Source organism: Eleutherodactylus coqui, chromosome 11, assembly GCF_035609145.1.
Source record: "Eleutherodactylus coqui strain aEleCoq1 chromosome 11, aEleCoq1.hap1, whole genome shotgun sequence".
Classification (NCBI taxonomy): domain Eukaryota; kingdom Metazoa; phylum Chordata; class Amphibia; order Anura; family Eleutherodactylidae; genus Eleutherodactylus; species Eleutherodactylus coqui.
Genome location: NC_089847.1, coordinates 7,823,787 through 7,842,593, shown reverse-complemented (window position 1 = coordinate 7,842,593; position 18,807 = coordinate 7,823,787). Strand labels below are relative to the sequence as shown.

The following is an 18,807-nucleotide window of genomic DNA, read 5'->3' as shown; positions in this document are numbered from 1 at the left end:
AGGGTGATTGAGGAGGGGCTGAGAAGCGCTGTTAGGCGAAGGCTCCGCTCCTACTGCGGTCAGTGGTGACACAAGTAGAGCATCCCTGCTGAAAAGATCTGGCGCCATATAGGGACTCAGCCTGAGCCCACCCACCTCCGCCAACGTTCGAAAGCCTTTTGCCTCTGTCCGTTTTTTCCCACGCCATCACATAACCTGTGAACGGCCATTTCCACCCGCCCGTTAAACGTCCCTAAATACAGACAGTGGTGTCAAACACGCATGCCACTGCCCCGTTCACTTCAATGGGAACTAGTTGAGATGGCTGAATGCTTGAACTTCGCTATCTCCGGCCGGCACACTGAAGTGAATGGCATGCGACCACCGCTGTCAGAAATTAGGACCCGTTTCTCCAGATCTGTGGGGGTCCCGGCAGTCTGACCCCCACCAATTGGCAAGTCATCCTCTATTTATGGTTAGGGGGTAACTTGCAGAGATGGGAACACCCCTTTAACACCGCCACCTGCTGATACACCCTGGACACAACAGGTAAGGACGCCTCCGCCAGAAGGAAAGTTCTGGTGCCAGACCATCAGGGAATGCCATGCTAATCCGGCATTAGGTGCCGGATAAACAGACCTTTACTCTACACTCAGACGCTCACAACTTCATAGGGAAATAGATAGACAAGCCAGAATGTCGGCTGGGGGGGGGGGGGGGGGGGGGGGAGGATACGCTGCGCCCACACCGTCTTTCACAATTAATTTCCGCGAAGGATCACAGCGTCTCCCGCTGCGGAAATCCGCCCCGTTGGTGTGAGCCCGGCCTTACTAATACTCTACACCCCTCCGAAAATAGGAGATCTACAATCCAACAGCAGAGTCATCCAGACGACCGGCGCCACCCTGCGATTTGTGCAAATAATACGACAGCATGCAACGTGGATAGAGCGCCCAATGAGGCCCATTACCTGCAGGCCGTGGGGTCTCTCCGAGGACAGGACCAGGTCCTTCTCTGTCAGAAGTAATACTCCGTGGATACAATGAGGAATAGCAGCCTGGAACAGAGAGACACATTTACTACTGCAGCTCTGCTACATCAATCCCCAACATTACTCGGACCACCCCGGACCACCCTGTGTAACCCCCACAGAGATAAGGACGAGATGTCTCAGACCAGATCATCACTAGAGATGAGGAAACTACTCAGGACTACGGGATATGGGGGGCCGCATCACATAGCTGGTGGGGTCCTACTATCAGGGGGTAATAGCACAAAGGACAGCAGCTATCGGGGGTCCTGCAGATCGGCGGAGTGTCCTGGGATGGTCAATACAATCACCCAATACTCTGGATTATGACCAGAGGCGTAAAGAATCTTCACCGCGAACCCACAAACCTTCCTCCGTCTTTCGGAATCGCAACGCTTACCAAATTCCCCAATCTCTGACACTATGGCATTAGAAGTGATAGGACTGGTGGCAGGAGGGTGCAGGGCGCCAGCAAAACCCCCGAAGGAGCCTATGAGTAGCTCAAGTGTATTCAGTATATAGAAGTGGGGCCGGCGCGGACATTAAAGCAGCGATGTGATCGGCTGTTATGCGAACTGCTCAACGTCTTATGATCAACGTCCCCCAACGTGTTACAAGAACGGTCCCCGGCGGACACAACACATACCTGCACTGTGTGAATGGCTTTAAACACGGCCGGTACCGGGGAGCACCTGCGAGCGTCCACCAACAGCGTCAGGCCCAGGGCTCTGCAGTCCTTCCTGGAAGAAGAAAGGCGATCAGCGGTGCCGCGCAAATTATATCACAGACAGCAGCAGAAACACAAGGCATGTCGTGTGGAGCCGTAATGGGGGCTACGCTTAAGAGCGAATGCCCATGGCCGTGACAGGCTCCGCAAGCGGAATATCACAGCAGAGCCCGTCACGGCACCCCCCTAAAGACCCCATACTCCCCTCCCCGATCCGCTGTGCGCGTCCCGCCTGATGCGCTGACGTTGGGAGGGGTCGCATATTCACGGGATACTTCCGCTGTACTGACAGTAGAAGTATAGTGTGACAACCGGCTTCCACAGACTGCATTGGAAGCCGGACGCGTATTCCTGCGGCATTTAGAACACGCCGCGGTTTATTTCACGGTGCGGAATTCCAAGGTGGAATGCCGCAGCGTAAACATTGCACTATTACCCAATAGCTGCGGTGTAACGCGGCGGAAATCCGGCCGTGGGCATTAGCCCTAAAGGAGTTTTTCCAGTAAAGGCATTTCTCTTGTATCTACAGTATAGTGATAAGTATCTAATCGCTGGGATCTCCAGTGATCCAGTGGCCTGAATGTCAATAGAGCGCCGCTGCGCATGTGTGACCCCCAGTGCATTCACTTCTATGGGATGGAGGGTGATTGCTGAGCGCATCGATCTCCGCCGGTCCCATAGATGTGGCGGTCACGCATGTGCAGCGTCACTCCGTTCACACGGGGGATTCAGGGCTCTGGTCTAAGGATAACTGGGGTCCTAGCGGTTGGACCCCCAGCAATCAGAGGCTTATCCTCTTATTCATTATATAAGCAAAAGGTTCCGCAGTTTACTACCTCCCATTTTTGTAAGATCTCTGCTTGCTGTCATTAGGGCTGTGTTCACTCTTGGGTGGTTTTTAACTGCAGTAAAAATAAGCATTAAAATAACGGATGCAGTTTTTTTTCTGTGGTTTAAAAATGCAGCAAAAAAAAAAAAAAAAGCCGAACACTACAAGCCCACCGGTCAGACTGCTCACAGCAGAGGGTTTGCTACAATGTATCAGTGCAGGAGTCTAATGGATACAATTGTATCAAATTCCCAGCTGAGAGAAATATTAGATCTCTGTGGGTTGCCGACCGTTCACAGACAGCAAGCAGATCATGATAACAAGGGAGGAACTTAAACAAAAAGCGTTAATCTGCGTGCCAAACGAACGCACAGGATTCGCACGGGCGCAGTCGGGGTACATGACCCCACGGGGGAAGGGGGGGGACCTGCTCTTACCGCACGGTGCTGTAGAAGTACAACAGGAGGCGCCCCAGTTCGGCGGTGTTGCAGTGCGGGTTCAGCCAGCACGTGTTCCGGGTGTTGATTATCACCAGCGCGCGTCCGCTCCGATCCCGTGTGCCTAAACAGAGACAAATATGGCGGTTCACGCAGAAGGGATGGTGGCCAGCGGTCACACGGACGACTGATCGCCATGCGACTACAACCATCAGCATACCAGGCAGGTAGACCACGCCGCTCATCAGCACCTCCATATTAACATCCCGGACCCGCCAGGGACGGCTCGGACCCCCACTCCTCCTACAGACGCTTGGCGAGCTCGGGATGAGCGGCCATAACGGCGAGGGGTCTCTCTCCGGGGGTATTTCTGGGCTCTTCTCCTGATGGTTTGTCTGTCCTGTAAAACAGAAGCCGCAGCTTGTTATCTGCCTGGAAGACGACGGCGAAAAGAAGATTAAAGGTTACGATCGCCGCTTTAAGGCGGAGTTCACAGCGGCGTCTTGGTTTGCGTTTTCCTGTTCCGTCATTGGAAGCTGGATACGTCTTACGAAATGCGCTTTGCAGACGACACTGACTATGATGGCGTCCATCGCCTCGGTCCGGACCCCTGGGGGTTAGCGGACAAAACAGCACGGGGTTTAGGATGCTGCAACCTCCGACGCAGATGTGAAGGATTTCTGAATACACGACATTGCTGACCCAGTACAAGATATTATACTCCAGAGCTGCACTCAGACTTCTGCAGGCATTGGAAACAGTCAGCAAGCTTGTGGACAGACACCGCTAACAGCTTACTGAGCTGCATTAGTGCAAGCTGTTCTCTGTGAACTAAACAGCAGCAGCAATCTCTGTCCTGTTCTACACTGGCACATTGCAACAAACCCTCAGCTGATCTAAACCAGTGTTCTTATCTGAGCAGGACCCTAACCCATACTGATCCCTGGGCTCAGAGGGGGGCCACGGACGAGGAGCGGGCTCAGAGGGGGGCCTCGGGCGAGGAGCTGGCTCAGAGGGGGGCCTCGGGCGAGGAGCGGGCTCAGAGGGGGGCCGCGGGCGAGGAGCGGGCTCAGAGGGGGGCCGCGGGCGAGGAGCGGGCTCAGAGGGGGGCCGCGGGCGAGGAGGGGGGCCGCGGGCGAGGAGCGGGCGAGGAGGGGGGCCGCAGGCTCAGAGGGGGGCCGCGGGCGAGGAGCGGGCGAGGAGGGGGGCCGCGAGCGAGGAGCGGGCGAGGAGGGGGGCCGCGAGCGAGGAGCGGGCTCAGAGGGGGGCCGCGAGCGAGGAGCGGGCTCAGAGGGGGGCCGCGGGCGAGGAGCGGGCTCAGAGGGGGGCCTTGGACGAGGAGCGGGCTCAGAGGGGGGCCGCGGGTGAGGAGCGGGCTCAGAGGGGGGCCTCAGACGAGGAGCCGGCTCAGAGGGGGGGCCGCGGGCGAGGAGCGGGCTCAGAGGGGGGCCGCGGGCGAGGAGCGGGCTCAGAGGGGGGCCGCGGGCGAGGAGCGGGCGAGGAGGGGGGCCGCAGGCTCAGAGGGGGGCCGCGGGCGAGGAGCGGGCGAGGAGGGGGGCCGCGAGCGAGGAGCGGGCTCAGAGGGGGGCCGCGAGTGAGGAGCGGGCTCAGAGGGGGGCCGCGAGCGAGGAGCGGGCTCAGAGGGGGGCCGCGAGCGAGGAGCGGGCTCAGAGGGGGGCCGCGAGCGAGGAACGGGCTCAGAGGGGAGCCGCGAGCGAGGAACGGGCTCAGAGGGGAGCCGCGAGCGAGGAGCGGGCTCAGAGGGGGGCCTCGGACGAGGAGCGGGCTCAGAGGGGGGGCCGCGGGCGAGGAGCGGGCTCAGAGGGGGGCCGCGGGCGAGGAGCGGGCTCAGAGGGGGGCCTTGGACGAGGAGCGGGCTCAGAGGGGGGCCGCGGGTGAGGAGCGGGCTTAGAGGGGGGCCTCGGACGAGGAGCCGGCTCAGAGGGGGGGCCGCGGGCGAGGAGTGGGCTCAGAGGGGGGGCCGCGGGCGAGGAGCCCACCATACATATCTACGGGGTTCGGATGAGATGGAGCCCCCAATCTACAGGCCGCCGCTATAATATCCCGTTATATCGTATAACCGGCGGTCGGACGCTCAGAGATTTGCGCTCATAAAACGATGAATCACTTCAGCCATAACAATGGAAAATGCAAACAGCGCATAAAACTGTAACGTTTATAACCCGAGGACAAAACCTCGCCGGCGCGGTCGATGCAGGTGTGCCGTGTAATATACTCGTTATCACGCCTCTCACTTCACACATAGGGAAATATTTAAAGGGGCGGCGCCGGAGAGGAGCAATTATATATTGTACAAAACAGCTATAATTATCACCTTTTATAACGCTGTCTACTTACATAACGCTCCGTGGATAGGTGCGGGGCGGACCCTTATATCCCGCGGGGCGGCCCCTTATATCCCGCGGCGCGGTTCTGTCATCCCTTTCCCTGTTATTACATTTCATATAAAGTTCTGCAACTTTTTTCTGCGCTGGGGATTCCCTTTTCCTGTTCAGGGAGGAGTAAAGGGGAATCCCCGCGGCTAAGCGGTTCCGTCTCCAGACAGAACTGAACAGCGCCGGGCTGTGGATGGAAGAAAACGCATGCGGCAGGTGCAACCGGGCGGCTGCAGCTTTCAGTCCATGAATCCACAGCATGTTCCTGCGCGGTCGCCGGTCCTATAATTCGGAGCGCCGCGGTTTTATACATATGTGCGGCATCAAGGCTCCTTCACGCGGGCGTATTTGCGTGCGTTTTTTGTACGCGTGGAATACGCAATACTAAATCCTCATTGATTAGCATTGGGTTATTCAGTCCTGCGTATTTACGTAAATATATGCAGGATGAAGCAGAAATCTATCGGACCGCGGGTGTAAATACACACTAATTACGAACGCAAGAAATGCAAGAAGCTCAGAAAACGCTACATATTCACGGACCAAAACCGAATATGCTCAGTACGCGGGCAGCCGCAGCCGGATATAAGCCATTCACTGACAGCAAGTGGAGATCTTGAAAAACTAAAGCACAAACTCTACACATCGAATATCTGAGAAGTTCCAGAACTTTCCGCCCCGCGAGGGTTAATCTTTATGTACAGAAAGTTTTTCATTAACTTTTCGGTTTGTGCAGAATCGCCCGACTGTAAAGCCGGTGACACACGATGTAAGAGCGCGGGTCTGGGCGGCCGCGCCCACCGGGTGACACAGCGGCACAAAGCAACGGTGACCTACGGGTGACTAATGCCGTGTGTGTATACAGCAGGAAGCCCCTCTGGGCCAATAACCCCCATCCGGGACCAGTCAGGTGCCCACAGGGGAGGGAGAGGGTTAATGGCGCTGCTGACACATCCGAGGATTTCTGCCATGGACGGCCGGACCCGCGGTTGGAGTGAACGATAATGGCGGAGCTCCTCCCCGTCTGCGGAGTCCTCCCAACTCATCCCCCGGACAGCGAACGGCGGCGGGCGCGGAAATATTACCGGGGATTCCAGCAAACCGGACGCGGACGGCCTCCATAAGAGTGCGGCGCTCGGCTCATATTTGTGGCCACTTCGTATATTCCACGACTGCTACTCATAAAATTGGCACACAACGCACGTATATCACCTAGTGTAATATATATAATATATACCGCATTTCCCTGAAAAGAAGACCCTGTCTTACATAATTTTGGCCCCAAAAGAGGCACTGGGTCTTATTTTTGGGGGATGTCTTATTATACTTACGTAGCAGGCTCAGTCCAGGTCCCTCCCACTGCTCTACAGAGATCCGACACACTGAGCCACGGCATTGATTGGCCAATTCATAAATGCCACACCCACAACGCAATGGCTCTGATTGGCTGAGCAGTGTTCCAGAACTAATCAATGCAGCGCTCGATGAACCAATCACAGCCATCGCATTGGTTCATCGAGAGCGGCATTGATTGAATATATATATATATACACACACGACGCCCGGGTATATCACCTACTTATACAGATCAGCGGATCCCAACCAGTTGTGGAACTACAACACCCAGACATGCTGGGACTTGTAGTTCGTCAACAGCTGGAAAGGCACCAATTGGAGATCAGTGGTTTGGACTAGGATATTCTTGGCTTCTCTCGGACATTTCCCTCCCGCAGTCGTCGGCCACTTGTGGCTCTTCAGCTGTTGGGCGCCGCTTCCTGGCACGTCCTCCATCCATTCATGTCGGGAGCAGTCGGATGTCGCAGGCTGCAGATGGCGTTTCACGTACCAACGCTCGGCGCTCACTGACACGGGCAGATTTACGCACCGTATTACGCAACTGGATGACATTCAGAGCTCATTCGCACGGACGGACGGACGCAGCGTATTACGCGCATATTCTTTACACTGATCGTACGCCGGGCTGAAACGCTATTAATTCGCATTCGGGCGTTCCGACCTGCGCAGTTTTGCGCGTGAAAAGAAAAAAAAAATCAACATGTCCGATTATGGTCCGTATTCTGTACTGCGATCAGCACTGAAGTCACTGGGATGGCGTGAAGCTCATGGGACTCGCCAACTCCCTGCGTATTCACACGGACATTTAATGAGACACGGCTGCCTTAAAAAAAATATTGCACACGTGAAAAATGCGAAGAATGCGTGAACAAAAAGAACGCGGCCGGGTCCAGACACGCAGGGAATACGTGGAATTTCAGTCGGTGCGCACACTGCGTATTCACGGAGCGAAGCTAAATACATCCGTGTGAATGAGCCCTAATAAGTCCGGCGGATGATGAAAGCCATTTTTTTGGCGCATCATCAATTGAGTGCGGAGATTGTGCTCCACAGCGCCACCTAGTGGAATGGCAGATATCCTAGGAGTCAATATTCAACCCTGCACAGGTCTTGCAGCATGCATGTAACAGAGTTAAAAAGGCTGGCTGTTGATTCGTAGGGTAGCTACCATTCCAGTAGGTGGCGCTGTGGAGAATCATTTTATCACTCATTTGCATAGCTTTTTCCCAGGGTGCCTTGCAGGGCCTATAAGACCCTTTAACCTCCCCGTATGACATCATAACATCTGAAATCCCGGCAGTATCCTTCATGCTTCCCGTATGACACAATATCCTGACCTCTCCTAACAGGAAGCGACCCCACAGATAGGAGACGCCCGGAAATACTTGAGGGGATCCGCGCACAAGATAATGCGACATTGTACCGAGGGGCTTCCATCATAACCACAGCCAGCCCTCCAGCAGACAAAGCCATATATACTCTATATATACCCCCTCTATATTCAGCATGCACCTAGCGGAGGGGTCCATTGTACGGGGTCAGATCCACACATCGGTCTAGGCCATCTCCGCTAGTCATATCATCCAGGAGGACAGCCGATGGACAGTATAAAGGACTTTGTAAATACTTACACCATTACATTTTATTGTGGGCTCATACAAGGGGTGGACAAAAATATGGAAACACCGTATGAAATGCATGGGATTTTAATCATTAACTCTGAGCTGCTTTTTTTACCCCCGCTTGGAACTTTCCCCCCAAATTTGTGTTTACTTCACCTCTTGCCTTGCTCTGGGTGGTTTTGAGTGTCAGCTGGTAACAGCAGCTGCATGGCTCAAACCCCTGACCAATGGAACCTTGCTGCTCCGGTAGATGTTCACTTGTCCAGCAGCGTCTGCGTCATATTACCTCCACTGAAAATCGGTCTCTACAGGTCTTATTGAAATATGATTTATAGTCCCATGTAACTTAAAGCATGCATTTCATACAGTGTTTCCATTTTTTTGTCCACCCCCTGTATATGGGTTACATAGGGCCACATGTTAACCAGTTGATTGCAACAGAAACCCTACAGATGAACAGTGCTTGTTCTCAGTCAACTGCTCCAGTATAGAAGTCACCGAGAAGGGGAGGCGTCCTTTATGGCCTTATGCACATGAGCCCATCGACCCGCTGGGTGGTGATCCCATCGACCCGCTGGGTGGTGATCCCATCGACCCGCTGGGTGGTGATCCCATCGACCCGCTGGGTGGTGATCCCATCGACCCGCTGGGTGGTGATCCCATCGACCCGCTGGGTGGTGATCCCATCGACCCGCTGGGTGGTGATCCCATCGACCCGCTGGGTGATGATCCCATCGACCCGCTGGGTGATGATCCCATCGACCCGCTGGGTGATGATCCCATCGACCCGCTGGGTGATGATCCCATCGACCCGCTGGGTGATGATCCCATCGACCCGCTGGGTGATGATCCCATCGACCCGCTGGGTGATGATCCAATGGACCCAGGTCTTCTAACACAGCATGCACCGCACAAATTCTACCGGGCTTACCTCTCGCATCCCGAGGAGCGACATTCCCTCCTGTGACCTCCGGAGGGTCATCAGTGGAAGCGCCTTGTTCCTCCTCCGTATCCTCGTGCAGGGTCTCTAGAGGTAGTTGCGTTGGGGGTGATTGGGCACGCTTAGTATATTGCGGACTTCTTGGTGGACTTTCAGGTCCTACATGGCAATAAAGTAATTCCAGTTTGGTTTGTTCCACGGTGTCCACGGGGAGGTCGTCTGCAGCTCCATTAATTGTTACAGCATACACTGAATTAAGCTGCTCATCACAGACGTCAGCCGCCAGGCTGTGACCCCGTCCGTCGCCGAAGGCAACCTGTACATTTTGGTCATTCAACTCTGCAGATGACGGCCATTCCTGAGCTACGGGCAACTCATGCCGTACCAAGACTTCTCTACCAACAGCGCTTACAGTGTCCATGTTTTCTGAACCCTCCACACTGGCCACGTTTTTGGAAACATCGACATTTGCCATATCTTCTGAGCCCCCCACCCCAGTCGCATCTTCTGATCCCCCCACCCCAGTCGCATCTTCTGAGCCCCCCACCCCAGTCGCATCTTCTGATCCCCCCACCTCAGTCGCATCTTCTGAACCCCCCACCTCAGTCGCATCTTCTGAACCCCCCACCTCAGTCGCATCTTCTGATCCCCCCACCTCAGTCGCATCTTCTGATCCCCCCACCTCAGTCGCATCTTCTGATCCCCCCACCTCAGTCGCATCTTCTGATCCCCCCACCTCAGTCGCATCTTCTGATCCCCCACCTCAGTCGCATGTTCTGATCCCCCCACCTCAGTCGCATCTTCTGAACCCCCCACCTCAGTCGCATCTTCTGAACCCCCCACCTCAGTCGCATCTTCTGAACCCCCCACCTCAGTCGCATCTTCTGAACCCCCCACCTCAGTCGCATCTTCTGAACCCCCCACCTCAGTCGCATCTTCTGAACCCCCCACCTCAGTCGCATCTTCTGAACCCCCCACCTCAGTCGCATCTTCTGAAGCCCCCACCTCAGTCGCATCTTCTGAAGCCCCCACCTCAGTCGCATCTTCTGAAGCCCCCACCTCAGTCGCATCTTCTGAAGCCCCCACCTCAGCTTCATTCTCCGAATCCTCCGCATCAACTATATTCTCCAAACCCTCCACTTTATCTGCGTTTTCGGAACCCTCCACATTGTCTGCATTTTCCGGCACAGTGTGGCTATTGTCTGGTAACTGGGACGCAGTTTGGTCACCATCCTTGGCATTCGGGTGGGATACACAAACTTTGGAAGGTTCTTGGCTGTGACTGTCCCTGTCCTCTATTCCTGGACTGTCGATTGTCCTTGAATGCTCTGTAACAGGTTCCTGTGTAGCGTCTGTCACCGCCCGGGCATCCTCGGTGCGTTCCTTCTGGAGCGATACCAACGTGCTATAATTATCTGGCGGCTCGCCGTGTCGTCTACTGTCATCAGTCTCTCTGATAACATTGTTCTCCGCATCCTCAGATACATCCAATAAGGCCTCGTTTTCGAGGCTAAAACCTTGCTGGAAAGCCTTCGTTCCATTGTGAAAGGAGAAGTGTGTGCAGTCGGGTATGGAGGACTCCCCAATCCCGAATTCAGGGTCCGCCAGATCTATAGTCTCTGGTTTCTGAGCGGTATAGTATTGGCTCACACTGGCCCCCATAGTCGTCTTGGGTGGTGACAAGCAATGAACGAAGCTTCCCGAGGACCTATTGCTGCTTGGAATAATGAAGCTCTGGTTATTCTGAGATGTTTGGTGCAAGCTGTGCTGGCTTCTGAAGTTTAAGGCTATAGACTGAGTTAAGGAGCCCTTCTGGGGGCCAAACCGTGGCACTGTAATATCACGCAGCTCCACGTATTCTCCTTCAATCTCACAGGTGCAATCTGATTTGACATCCAAAGTATTAACCGTTGCAACGCCATGGCTGGAGGATGGAGCTTCAAGAACAACTTCCTCATCGTGAACCATAAATTCTTCTACGGGATGGTGGGTTGGACCCTCCTTACCTTCCTGAGGGAAGCTCTCGGTAAACTCTACCAATTTCTCAGTTGACTGTTTTATCTCTACAAACTCGGGATGAACTATCATATCCCAGGGCACCCGGTGGAGTTGGTCATCACAGGTCAGGAGACAGTTCTCCAGTGAGGCCCCGAGGCGCTCAGAATTGATGAATTCCAACCACTCCAAGGTGAAGATGGAGGTGTAGGTCGCCTCCGGGAGCACCACCTCCTCAATGTTATGCTGATCATGTGCAAGACATTTTAGTACAATCCTCGGGGTCTTTCTCAAATAAGGCACCACTTGGAGGTAGAAGTCTCCGGGCTGGAGAAGTCTCCAGTCAATAGAGGCCAACTGTAGGACAATCTTCTCATGGATACAAAGGGGCCACCCGGCATGTCGGAACAGCAGTCCGCAATACTGTAACTGCGGGAAGAAGAGGACAACAATGAAGGACTGCGACAATCACAGAACATGCGATCCTACATCATTACAGCGGAGATAAGTCCAACAAATCTATTATGTGCCCAAAGTGGGCTTATTATATATAGGGGGCTACAACAATCCAACTGAATGAGTGGGCAAGCCCAGTCTGAGACAGCAGGACTTGAATTACAGCAGTAAAGGCATAATATTTAGTGAAAGGCTTTCTCCGGGACCTTTACTACCTATCCTTAGGATGGCTCATCAATAGTTCCCCACTTGTCGGCTGATTGCCGGACCTACTGTCCATCGGGGCAGTGCCTGAAGCAGATAGGCAACATTGCAGCAGGCTGGTTTTATACTGCAGGTATAGCGCTCAATTAATTCAATAAGAGCCGTGCCTGTGGTACCAAACTGGGCCACTAAAATACGGACAGCAGCATCTGTTTCCAGCATGGTACCCATTAACAGCGAGTCAAGGAATTAGCTGATCGGCAGTGAATTCTCACCAATCAGTTATTGATGAGTTATCCTAAGGATAGGTTATCAATAGTCAAAGTCCTGAACAATCCATTTAAAGGGGTTGTCCCACCACATGACATTACCCCAATGGGATAGGGATAACTAGCTGATCAGTGGAGATCTGACCGCTGGGACCCCTAAGGTCCACAAATGAATGTAGTGGTGGTCAAGCATGCGCACCGCTGCCCATTGGGACTACTGGTGATAGGGTGCTTGAACTTTGCTATCTCCAGCAGTCCTACCGAAATCAATGGCGTGGCAACATGCATGCTCAAGCACCACTCTATCCACTCAAAGACCTTCAGGACCCTCATTTTTGGAATTCGTGGAGTTCCCAGTGGTCAGATCCCTACTGATTACCCGGTTATCCCCTATCCTGTAGTAAGGAGACAACTTCATTAGGTGGGACAATGCCTTTAATGCTAGAAAGCCCCCCACAACATACGCAATCCCAGAAAACCATGGAACGAGCGAAAAATGAACTGTGTTCTCAGAATTGGTGAGGGTCGCGGTGGTCGGGCCCCACCGATCCTCGAGGTTTCATCTATCCAGTGGACCGCTGAAGACTTGAGAAGACTTGGTCTCCAGAATACCCCTTTAAAACCACCCACCATACAAATGCATTTCAATGACAGCTTCCCTCCACATTATACCGGACCCCCGCTCTACTCACACAAGCCTCCTGCTGCAGACCCTGCAAGATGCGCTTTGCTGGGATCAGAAAGTCAATGAGATAACTGAGGCCATCTCCACGGTAGGTCTTCTCCACCACGTCCAGGACTTGGCACAGCACTGTGGCGGCGGTGGACTCGAATGGATGGTAGAGAGAGGAGAGGGTCTTCTGAATGCAACTGTCCAGAGACTGGGAATCCTGCGGAGGGAGAGACGAGAAATGCGCAGCTGCTTAAGCCGTTTCCATTTAAAGACCCGTCCTTTCCTCAGAAGACTCCACTGCCCCTCATACCGAAAAATACAGTTAACCCACCCTTGGCCTTGACCTTTAAGAACAAATGCACAGAATGCTTCTGACAGGGAACGGTGTCTCACAAATGTCTAACTGTGAAGGAGTAACCCGCTCCAGGAGGCGCTGCAGGGGACAGATATGGGGCCGTTTTATATGTGACATGCAATATTACAAAGGTGCCCCCCCCCCCCCCATGAATCCGACATGTGAAGCTCTGGCCGTCTACTGATGCTCAGAGATTATTTATGCGTGACGGCATATTTGGTGTCGGCTCAGCCGCTCCTGCCACACGTCAAACACACCGTGTAATCTCATCACACTTCATCTCCGCCACTTAAACAATTAAGAAAGAGGGTGAAGGGGGCGCAAGAGACTAAATCCATTCTAATTACTGCCATTCAGTCTCACTCTGATAGAGGGAATGATAACACAGGAGTGCAACAGAGACACCAAAGTCAACAATATGTCCATCATGTCAGAGGGAGATGCAACTGACGAGGAGCAGAAGTCATGAATACAAAAAGCGTCACGCGAAACGGTACAGAAATGTAGAGGATACTAATATTTATCCTCTACATATGCCTCTGCACTCACTATTCTGCTGGTGGAGTCACTGTGTACATACATTACTTATCCTGTATTATACTCCAGAGCTGCACTCACTATTCTGCTGGTGGAGTCACTGTGTACATACATTACCTATTCTCTATTGATCCTGAGTTACATCCTGTATTATACTCCAGAGCTGCACTCACTATTCTGCTGGTGGAGTCACTGTGTACATACATTACTTATCCTGTACTGATCCTGAGTTACATCCTGTATTATACCCCAGAGCTGAACTCACTATTCTGCTGGTGGAGTCACTGTGTACATACATTACTTATCCTGTACTGATCCTGAGTTACATCCTGTATTATACCCCAGAGCTGCACTCACTATTCTGCTGGTGGAGTCACTGTGTACATACATTACTTATCTTGTACTGATCCTGAGTTACATCCTGTATTATACCCCAGAGCTGCACTCACTATTCTGCTGGTGGAGTCACTGTGTACTTACATTACTGATCCTGTACAGATCCTGAGTTCCATCCTGTATTATACCCCAGAGCTGCTGGTGGAGTCACTCTGTACATACATTACGTATCCTGTACTGCTCCTGAGTTACATCCTGTATTATACTCCAGAGCTGCGCTCACTATTCTGCTGGTGGAGTCACTGTGTACATACATTACTTATCCTGTACTGATCCTGAGTTACATCCTGTATTATACTCCAGAGCTGCACTCACTATTCTGCTGGTGGAGTCACTGTGTACATACATTACTTATCTTGTACTGCTCCTGAGTTACATCCTGTATTATACTCCAGAGCTGCACTCACTATTCTGCTGGTGCAGTCACTGTGTACATACATTACTTATCCTGTACTGATCCTGAGTTACATCCTGTATTATACCCCAGAGCTGCACTCACTAATCTGCTGGTGGAGTCACTATGTACATACATTACTTATCCTGTCCTGATCCTGAGTTACATCCTGTATTATACCCCAGAGCTGCACTCATCATTCTCTTGGTGGAGTCACTGTAAATGAATGATTTTGTGAATGATCGTTCCCTCTGAATGCAGCCTTAGCCCCGGCTGTGGCCCCTGGTGCGATGTATCGGTGAGGGTCGGACAGGCTGGTTGGCGTTTCTGGTTCTTCATATGTCATGAGTAACAAAAGAGCCTTTTAATTAGCACAATAAACTGCCAATAGCACATGAGGGGCTTCCTGCCCGCCGCTCCCCGCCGCTCCCCGCCGCACGCAGCCAGTAGATGCTCTTTGTTCACAGCTGATCTCTTCATTCTACTTTATGAATGAAGAGACGTAGCGCTGCGTGGCGGCACCTGAGCTGCAGTGATGGCGCCCTCCTGCGATCTGCACACCTATCGCCAGCGCCTCACCACCTCCCCACCGCGCCGCACAGATGGACTTTCTTCATGCTGACGAACAGGAAACCAAACAGCAGAAAATGAGATAAAACTCAGCTTATTTCCCCGACGGCAGCGCCGAATCATCACCTGACTCAGCGCCGCCAGCCTGTCCGCTACTTCACGCCTCAGCCGCCTGACAGACACGGAAAGCTCAGCTGTCACTCAGGTGCGAACGGCGACGTCACCTGCGGAGGAGCGCGATTCATCACCTTTACGGCTTCCAGGCAGTAGTTTGTCAGGGTGCGGTCCCAGCTAGGATGCCAAATGTATCCCCAGACCCCCCGCACACCCAACAGGGGGCGGAAGAGCGTCCTTTTGGCCTCCATCGGCTGCAATACGAAACGGTGCAGGTTTTTACCGCACCACATAGGGGGCTCAACATGGGAGTTTATGGGCAACATATGTCTATACGCCATGCTGATAGAAGTATTGGGGCGCCCACAGAAGGGGGTGCAATAGGATTTCCTTTCCATTTTCTATCCGGTGTGGGCCTACATGACCGCAGTCACCCCCCCGGGGCCGCTTCCCACCAAATCCCCATAGATGTGGAGGGATTTGCCTCCATTCCTCCAGGAGCCTCTTATAGTGATGCGGGGATGACGGGCGTGTTGGGCGCTGAAGCTGAGATCCGGACTTTGGGTGGCCAATGAAGTCTGCAGACGTCCTGCTCCCCCCACACTGCGTGCCGTATGACATGGTGCTTATTATGTTGGTGGAGACAAGGAGCTATACCAGAGTATTACCACAGGGGAGGGGGTGATGCCACATTGTCCGGGATGTCTCTGTACCCATTGGCCTCAACGGGTGGACTTCACTATAACCAATGGCCCCCCCGTCCTTCCCGGCAAAAAACCCTCCAAAGCTCGCTGTTGGGGCACTGCCGTCACGTAGAACCTGCTCTCCAGCCAACTGCCACATCCAAGTGCCGCCCTCCGATCAGAAGACGGTGTCCTGTGATTCATCCACAACACTTGCCTCCACTCACTTACAGTCCGTCGCTCCAAGCCCCATCGCAGGCGCAGCTGTGCAGTCACTGCTGGGATGTTGTGTGCAGCCGCTCGTCCGTGGTAACCCTTCACATGCCGGTCCTTACGGAGGGTCCTGGTGCTAATGGATGTCCCAATGGCCTGTGAGACCCCCTGAGCGCGGGCAGACGATGTGTGGGATGTCTTCACAGCTCCTACAAGTTATTGTAGTAACTGCAATAAAGCCTGAGGTGCAAAAAACTTCCCTGCGTCCTAGAGAATCGTTGTCAGTAATTTCTTTCATTTTTCATAAGACTACAAATCCCAGCATCCTCTGACACTCAGAAGTTATCAGAGAATGCTGGGAGTTGTAGTTTCACAAAAGCCAGAAAACAGGATTGTGCAAAATGGTCAGTAATGGATTGTGACAGTAGAAAAGCCTGCACTCCCTGGAGGGGTCCCCTGGCTTCACCGGACCCCTGGAGGGGTCACCCAGCATCACGAGACCCCAGGAGGGGTCACCCAGCTTCACCAGACCCCCGGCAGGGGTCACCCAGCTTCACGAGACCCCTGGAGGGGTCACCCAGCATCACGAGACCCCTGGAGGGGTCACCCAGCATCACAAGACCCCTGGAGGGGTCACCCAGCATCACAAGACCCCTGGAGGGGTCACCCAGCATCACAAGACCCCTGGAGGGGTCACCCAGCATCACGAGACCCCAGGAGGGGTCCCCCGGCTTCACCAGACCCCAGGAGGGGTCACCCAGCTTCACAAGACCCCTGGAGCACAAGTCTGTGCAGTTTTAGACCCCTAACACTCCCATGACTAGTGTGAATGGTGGATCTGCTTACATGGCACAACGCAGCTTGCTACCCCAAGGACGGGCATCTAGAATAACCTGCACGCTTCCACTGGCGCGGGCACCTAGCTTTCCCAGACTCCTGCATGGCAGACCTGTCCCATAATGGAATACTATGCCAGGTCCTGGCTCTATTAGAGTAGACTGAGCTGTAAACATGGCGCCTCTCGCTCCGGACCCCGCTGTTACAATGTAGCTGAACGCCACGGAAAGAAAGTTCTCACAAGACAAGCTGTAACAAGCAGCCATAAGACGCATCAGTCCAGCGGGCTCGTCACCGTGACGAATGAGGACCCCGTCAGTACAGTGATAGCGCTCCCGGGAGGCCGCGCAGAGGATGTGCGACCGGAGACGCATTCTCCGGACTAAGCAGATTTCTCATGAAACGATCCTTTGTCCTCGCTGCCACTTTTGGACATTTTGGACCAGTCAGAAAGTTCAGCTTCCCAGGGACGGCCAGAATCAGGAGGTGCATGAGAAAACCATTTAGGGTCGTGAAAACTACAACTCCCAGCATGCTCTGATATTCGCAGGCTGTCGGGGAATGCTAGTAGCTGTAGTTTCATCATAGCTAGACAACATGGTGCATAAAAAGTGACCACTAATGGACGGACATTAAAAAAAAACTCGTAGCATATTTAGTTTTCCTGGATGCAACCTGCAGTGTAAAGAATGGCGGCAGGATGCTTCAGTAAGTATTTCCCCTATGCATTAGCTCCATATTTCGAAGTCCCGTATATACAGAGCTCTCACAGGGACGGATTTCTATTTGCAAAGTGCTGTGCATGGGTCATACGGTATATTCTGCAAAGCTGTAGTCAGGCCCCCCTCCTGACACTAAGCTGTCCCCTGCGATCAAACCAAATCCTGCAAGAGTCTCCGGCTGTAGGAAGGATCTGTTTGCGCACGGAGCGCGGCCCACCTTAAACAAGCAGAGAAACCGCAGAGAGCAGAAATATGGAATGCAAAAATGTTTCCCTGGGACATTAACCCTCCAAGCCCCTGCTCCTCCATGGAAGTCCTGGGGACCACGCAGGTAGCAACCCCATCCCCTCCCCCAATGACGAAGCCGCAGACAACCATCACCCAGAGTACTAAGGATTATCTACATCTATGATATCAATGTCATCAGTGCCTAAAACAGTCACGCTTCATTCCCTAAAGTGTATATACACTTGTGAAGAGCACCTCAATACAGATATAATCTACATGCATTACTGATCCTGAGTTACATCCTGTATTATACTGCAGAGCTGCGCTCACTATTCTGCTGGTGGAGTCATTGTGTACATACATTACTTATCCTGTACTGATCCTGAGTTACATCCTGTATTATACTGCAGAGCTGCGCTCACTATTCTGCTGGTGGAGTCACTGTGCACATACATTACTTATCCTGTCCTGATCCTGACTTACATCCTGTATTATACCCCAGAGCTGCACTCACTATTCTGCTGGTGGAGTCACTGTGTACATACATTACTTATCCTGTACTCATCCTGAGTTACATCCTGCATTATACTCCAGAGCTGCACTCACTATTCTGCTGTTGGAGTCACTGTGTACATACATTACTTATCCTATACTGATCCTCAGTTACATCCTGTATTATACTCCAGAGCTGCACTCACTAGTCTGCTGGTGGAGTCACTGTGTACATATATTACTCATCCTGTACTGATCCTGAGTTACATCCTGTATTATACTCCAGAGCTGCACTCACTATTCTGCTGGTGGAGTCACTGTGTACATACATTACTTATCCTGTACTGCTCCTG

At 53.0% G+C, this 18,807-nt stretch overlaps 1 protein-coding gene across 1 annotated transcript in view; it reads right to left on the bottom strand.

Moving 5' to 3' along the window:
- The window catches only part of LOC136582669 (pleckstrin homology domain-containing family G member 4B-like), an 82,823-nt gene that overhangs the window by 40,106 nt on the left and 23,910 nt on the right, over positions 1-18,807 (bottom strand). Inside the window, exons 2-8 of the mRNA XM_066583848.1 lie at positions 12,933-13,130; positions 10,106-11,740; positions 9,308-10,052; positions 3,223-3,402; positions 3,003-3,126; positions 1,656-1,749; positions 950-1,036 (exon numbers count right to left, since the gene is read on the bottom strand). Of these exons, the coding sequence (XP_066439945.1) occupies positions 950-1,036; positions 1,656-1,749; positions 3,003-3,126; positions 3,223-3,402; positions 9,308-10,052; positions 10,106-11,740; positions 12,933-13,130 (3,063 nt within the window). The remainder of the gene's footprint in view (positions 1-949; positions 1,037-1,655; positions 1,750-3,002; positions 3,127-3,222; positions 3,403-9,307; positions 10,053-10,105; positions 11,741-12,932; positions 13,131-18,807) is intronic.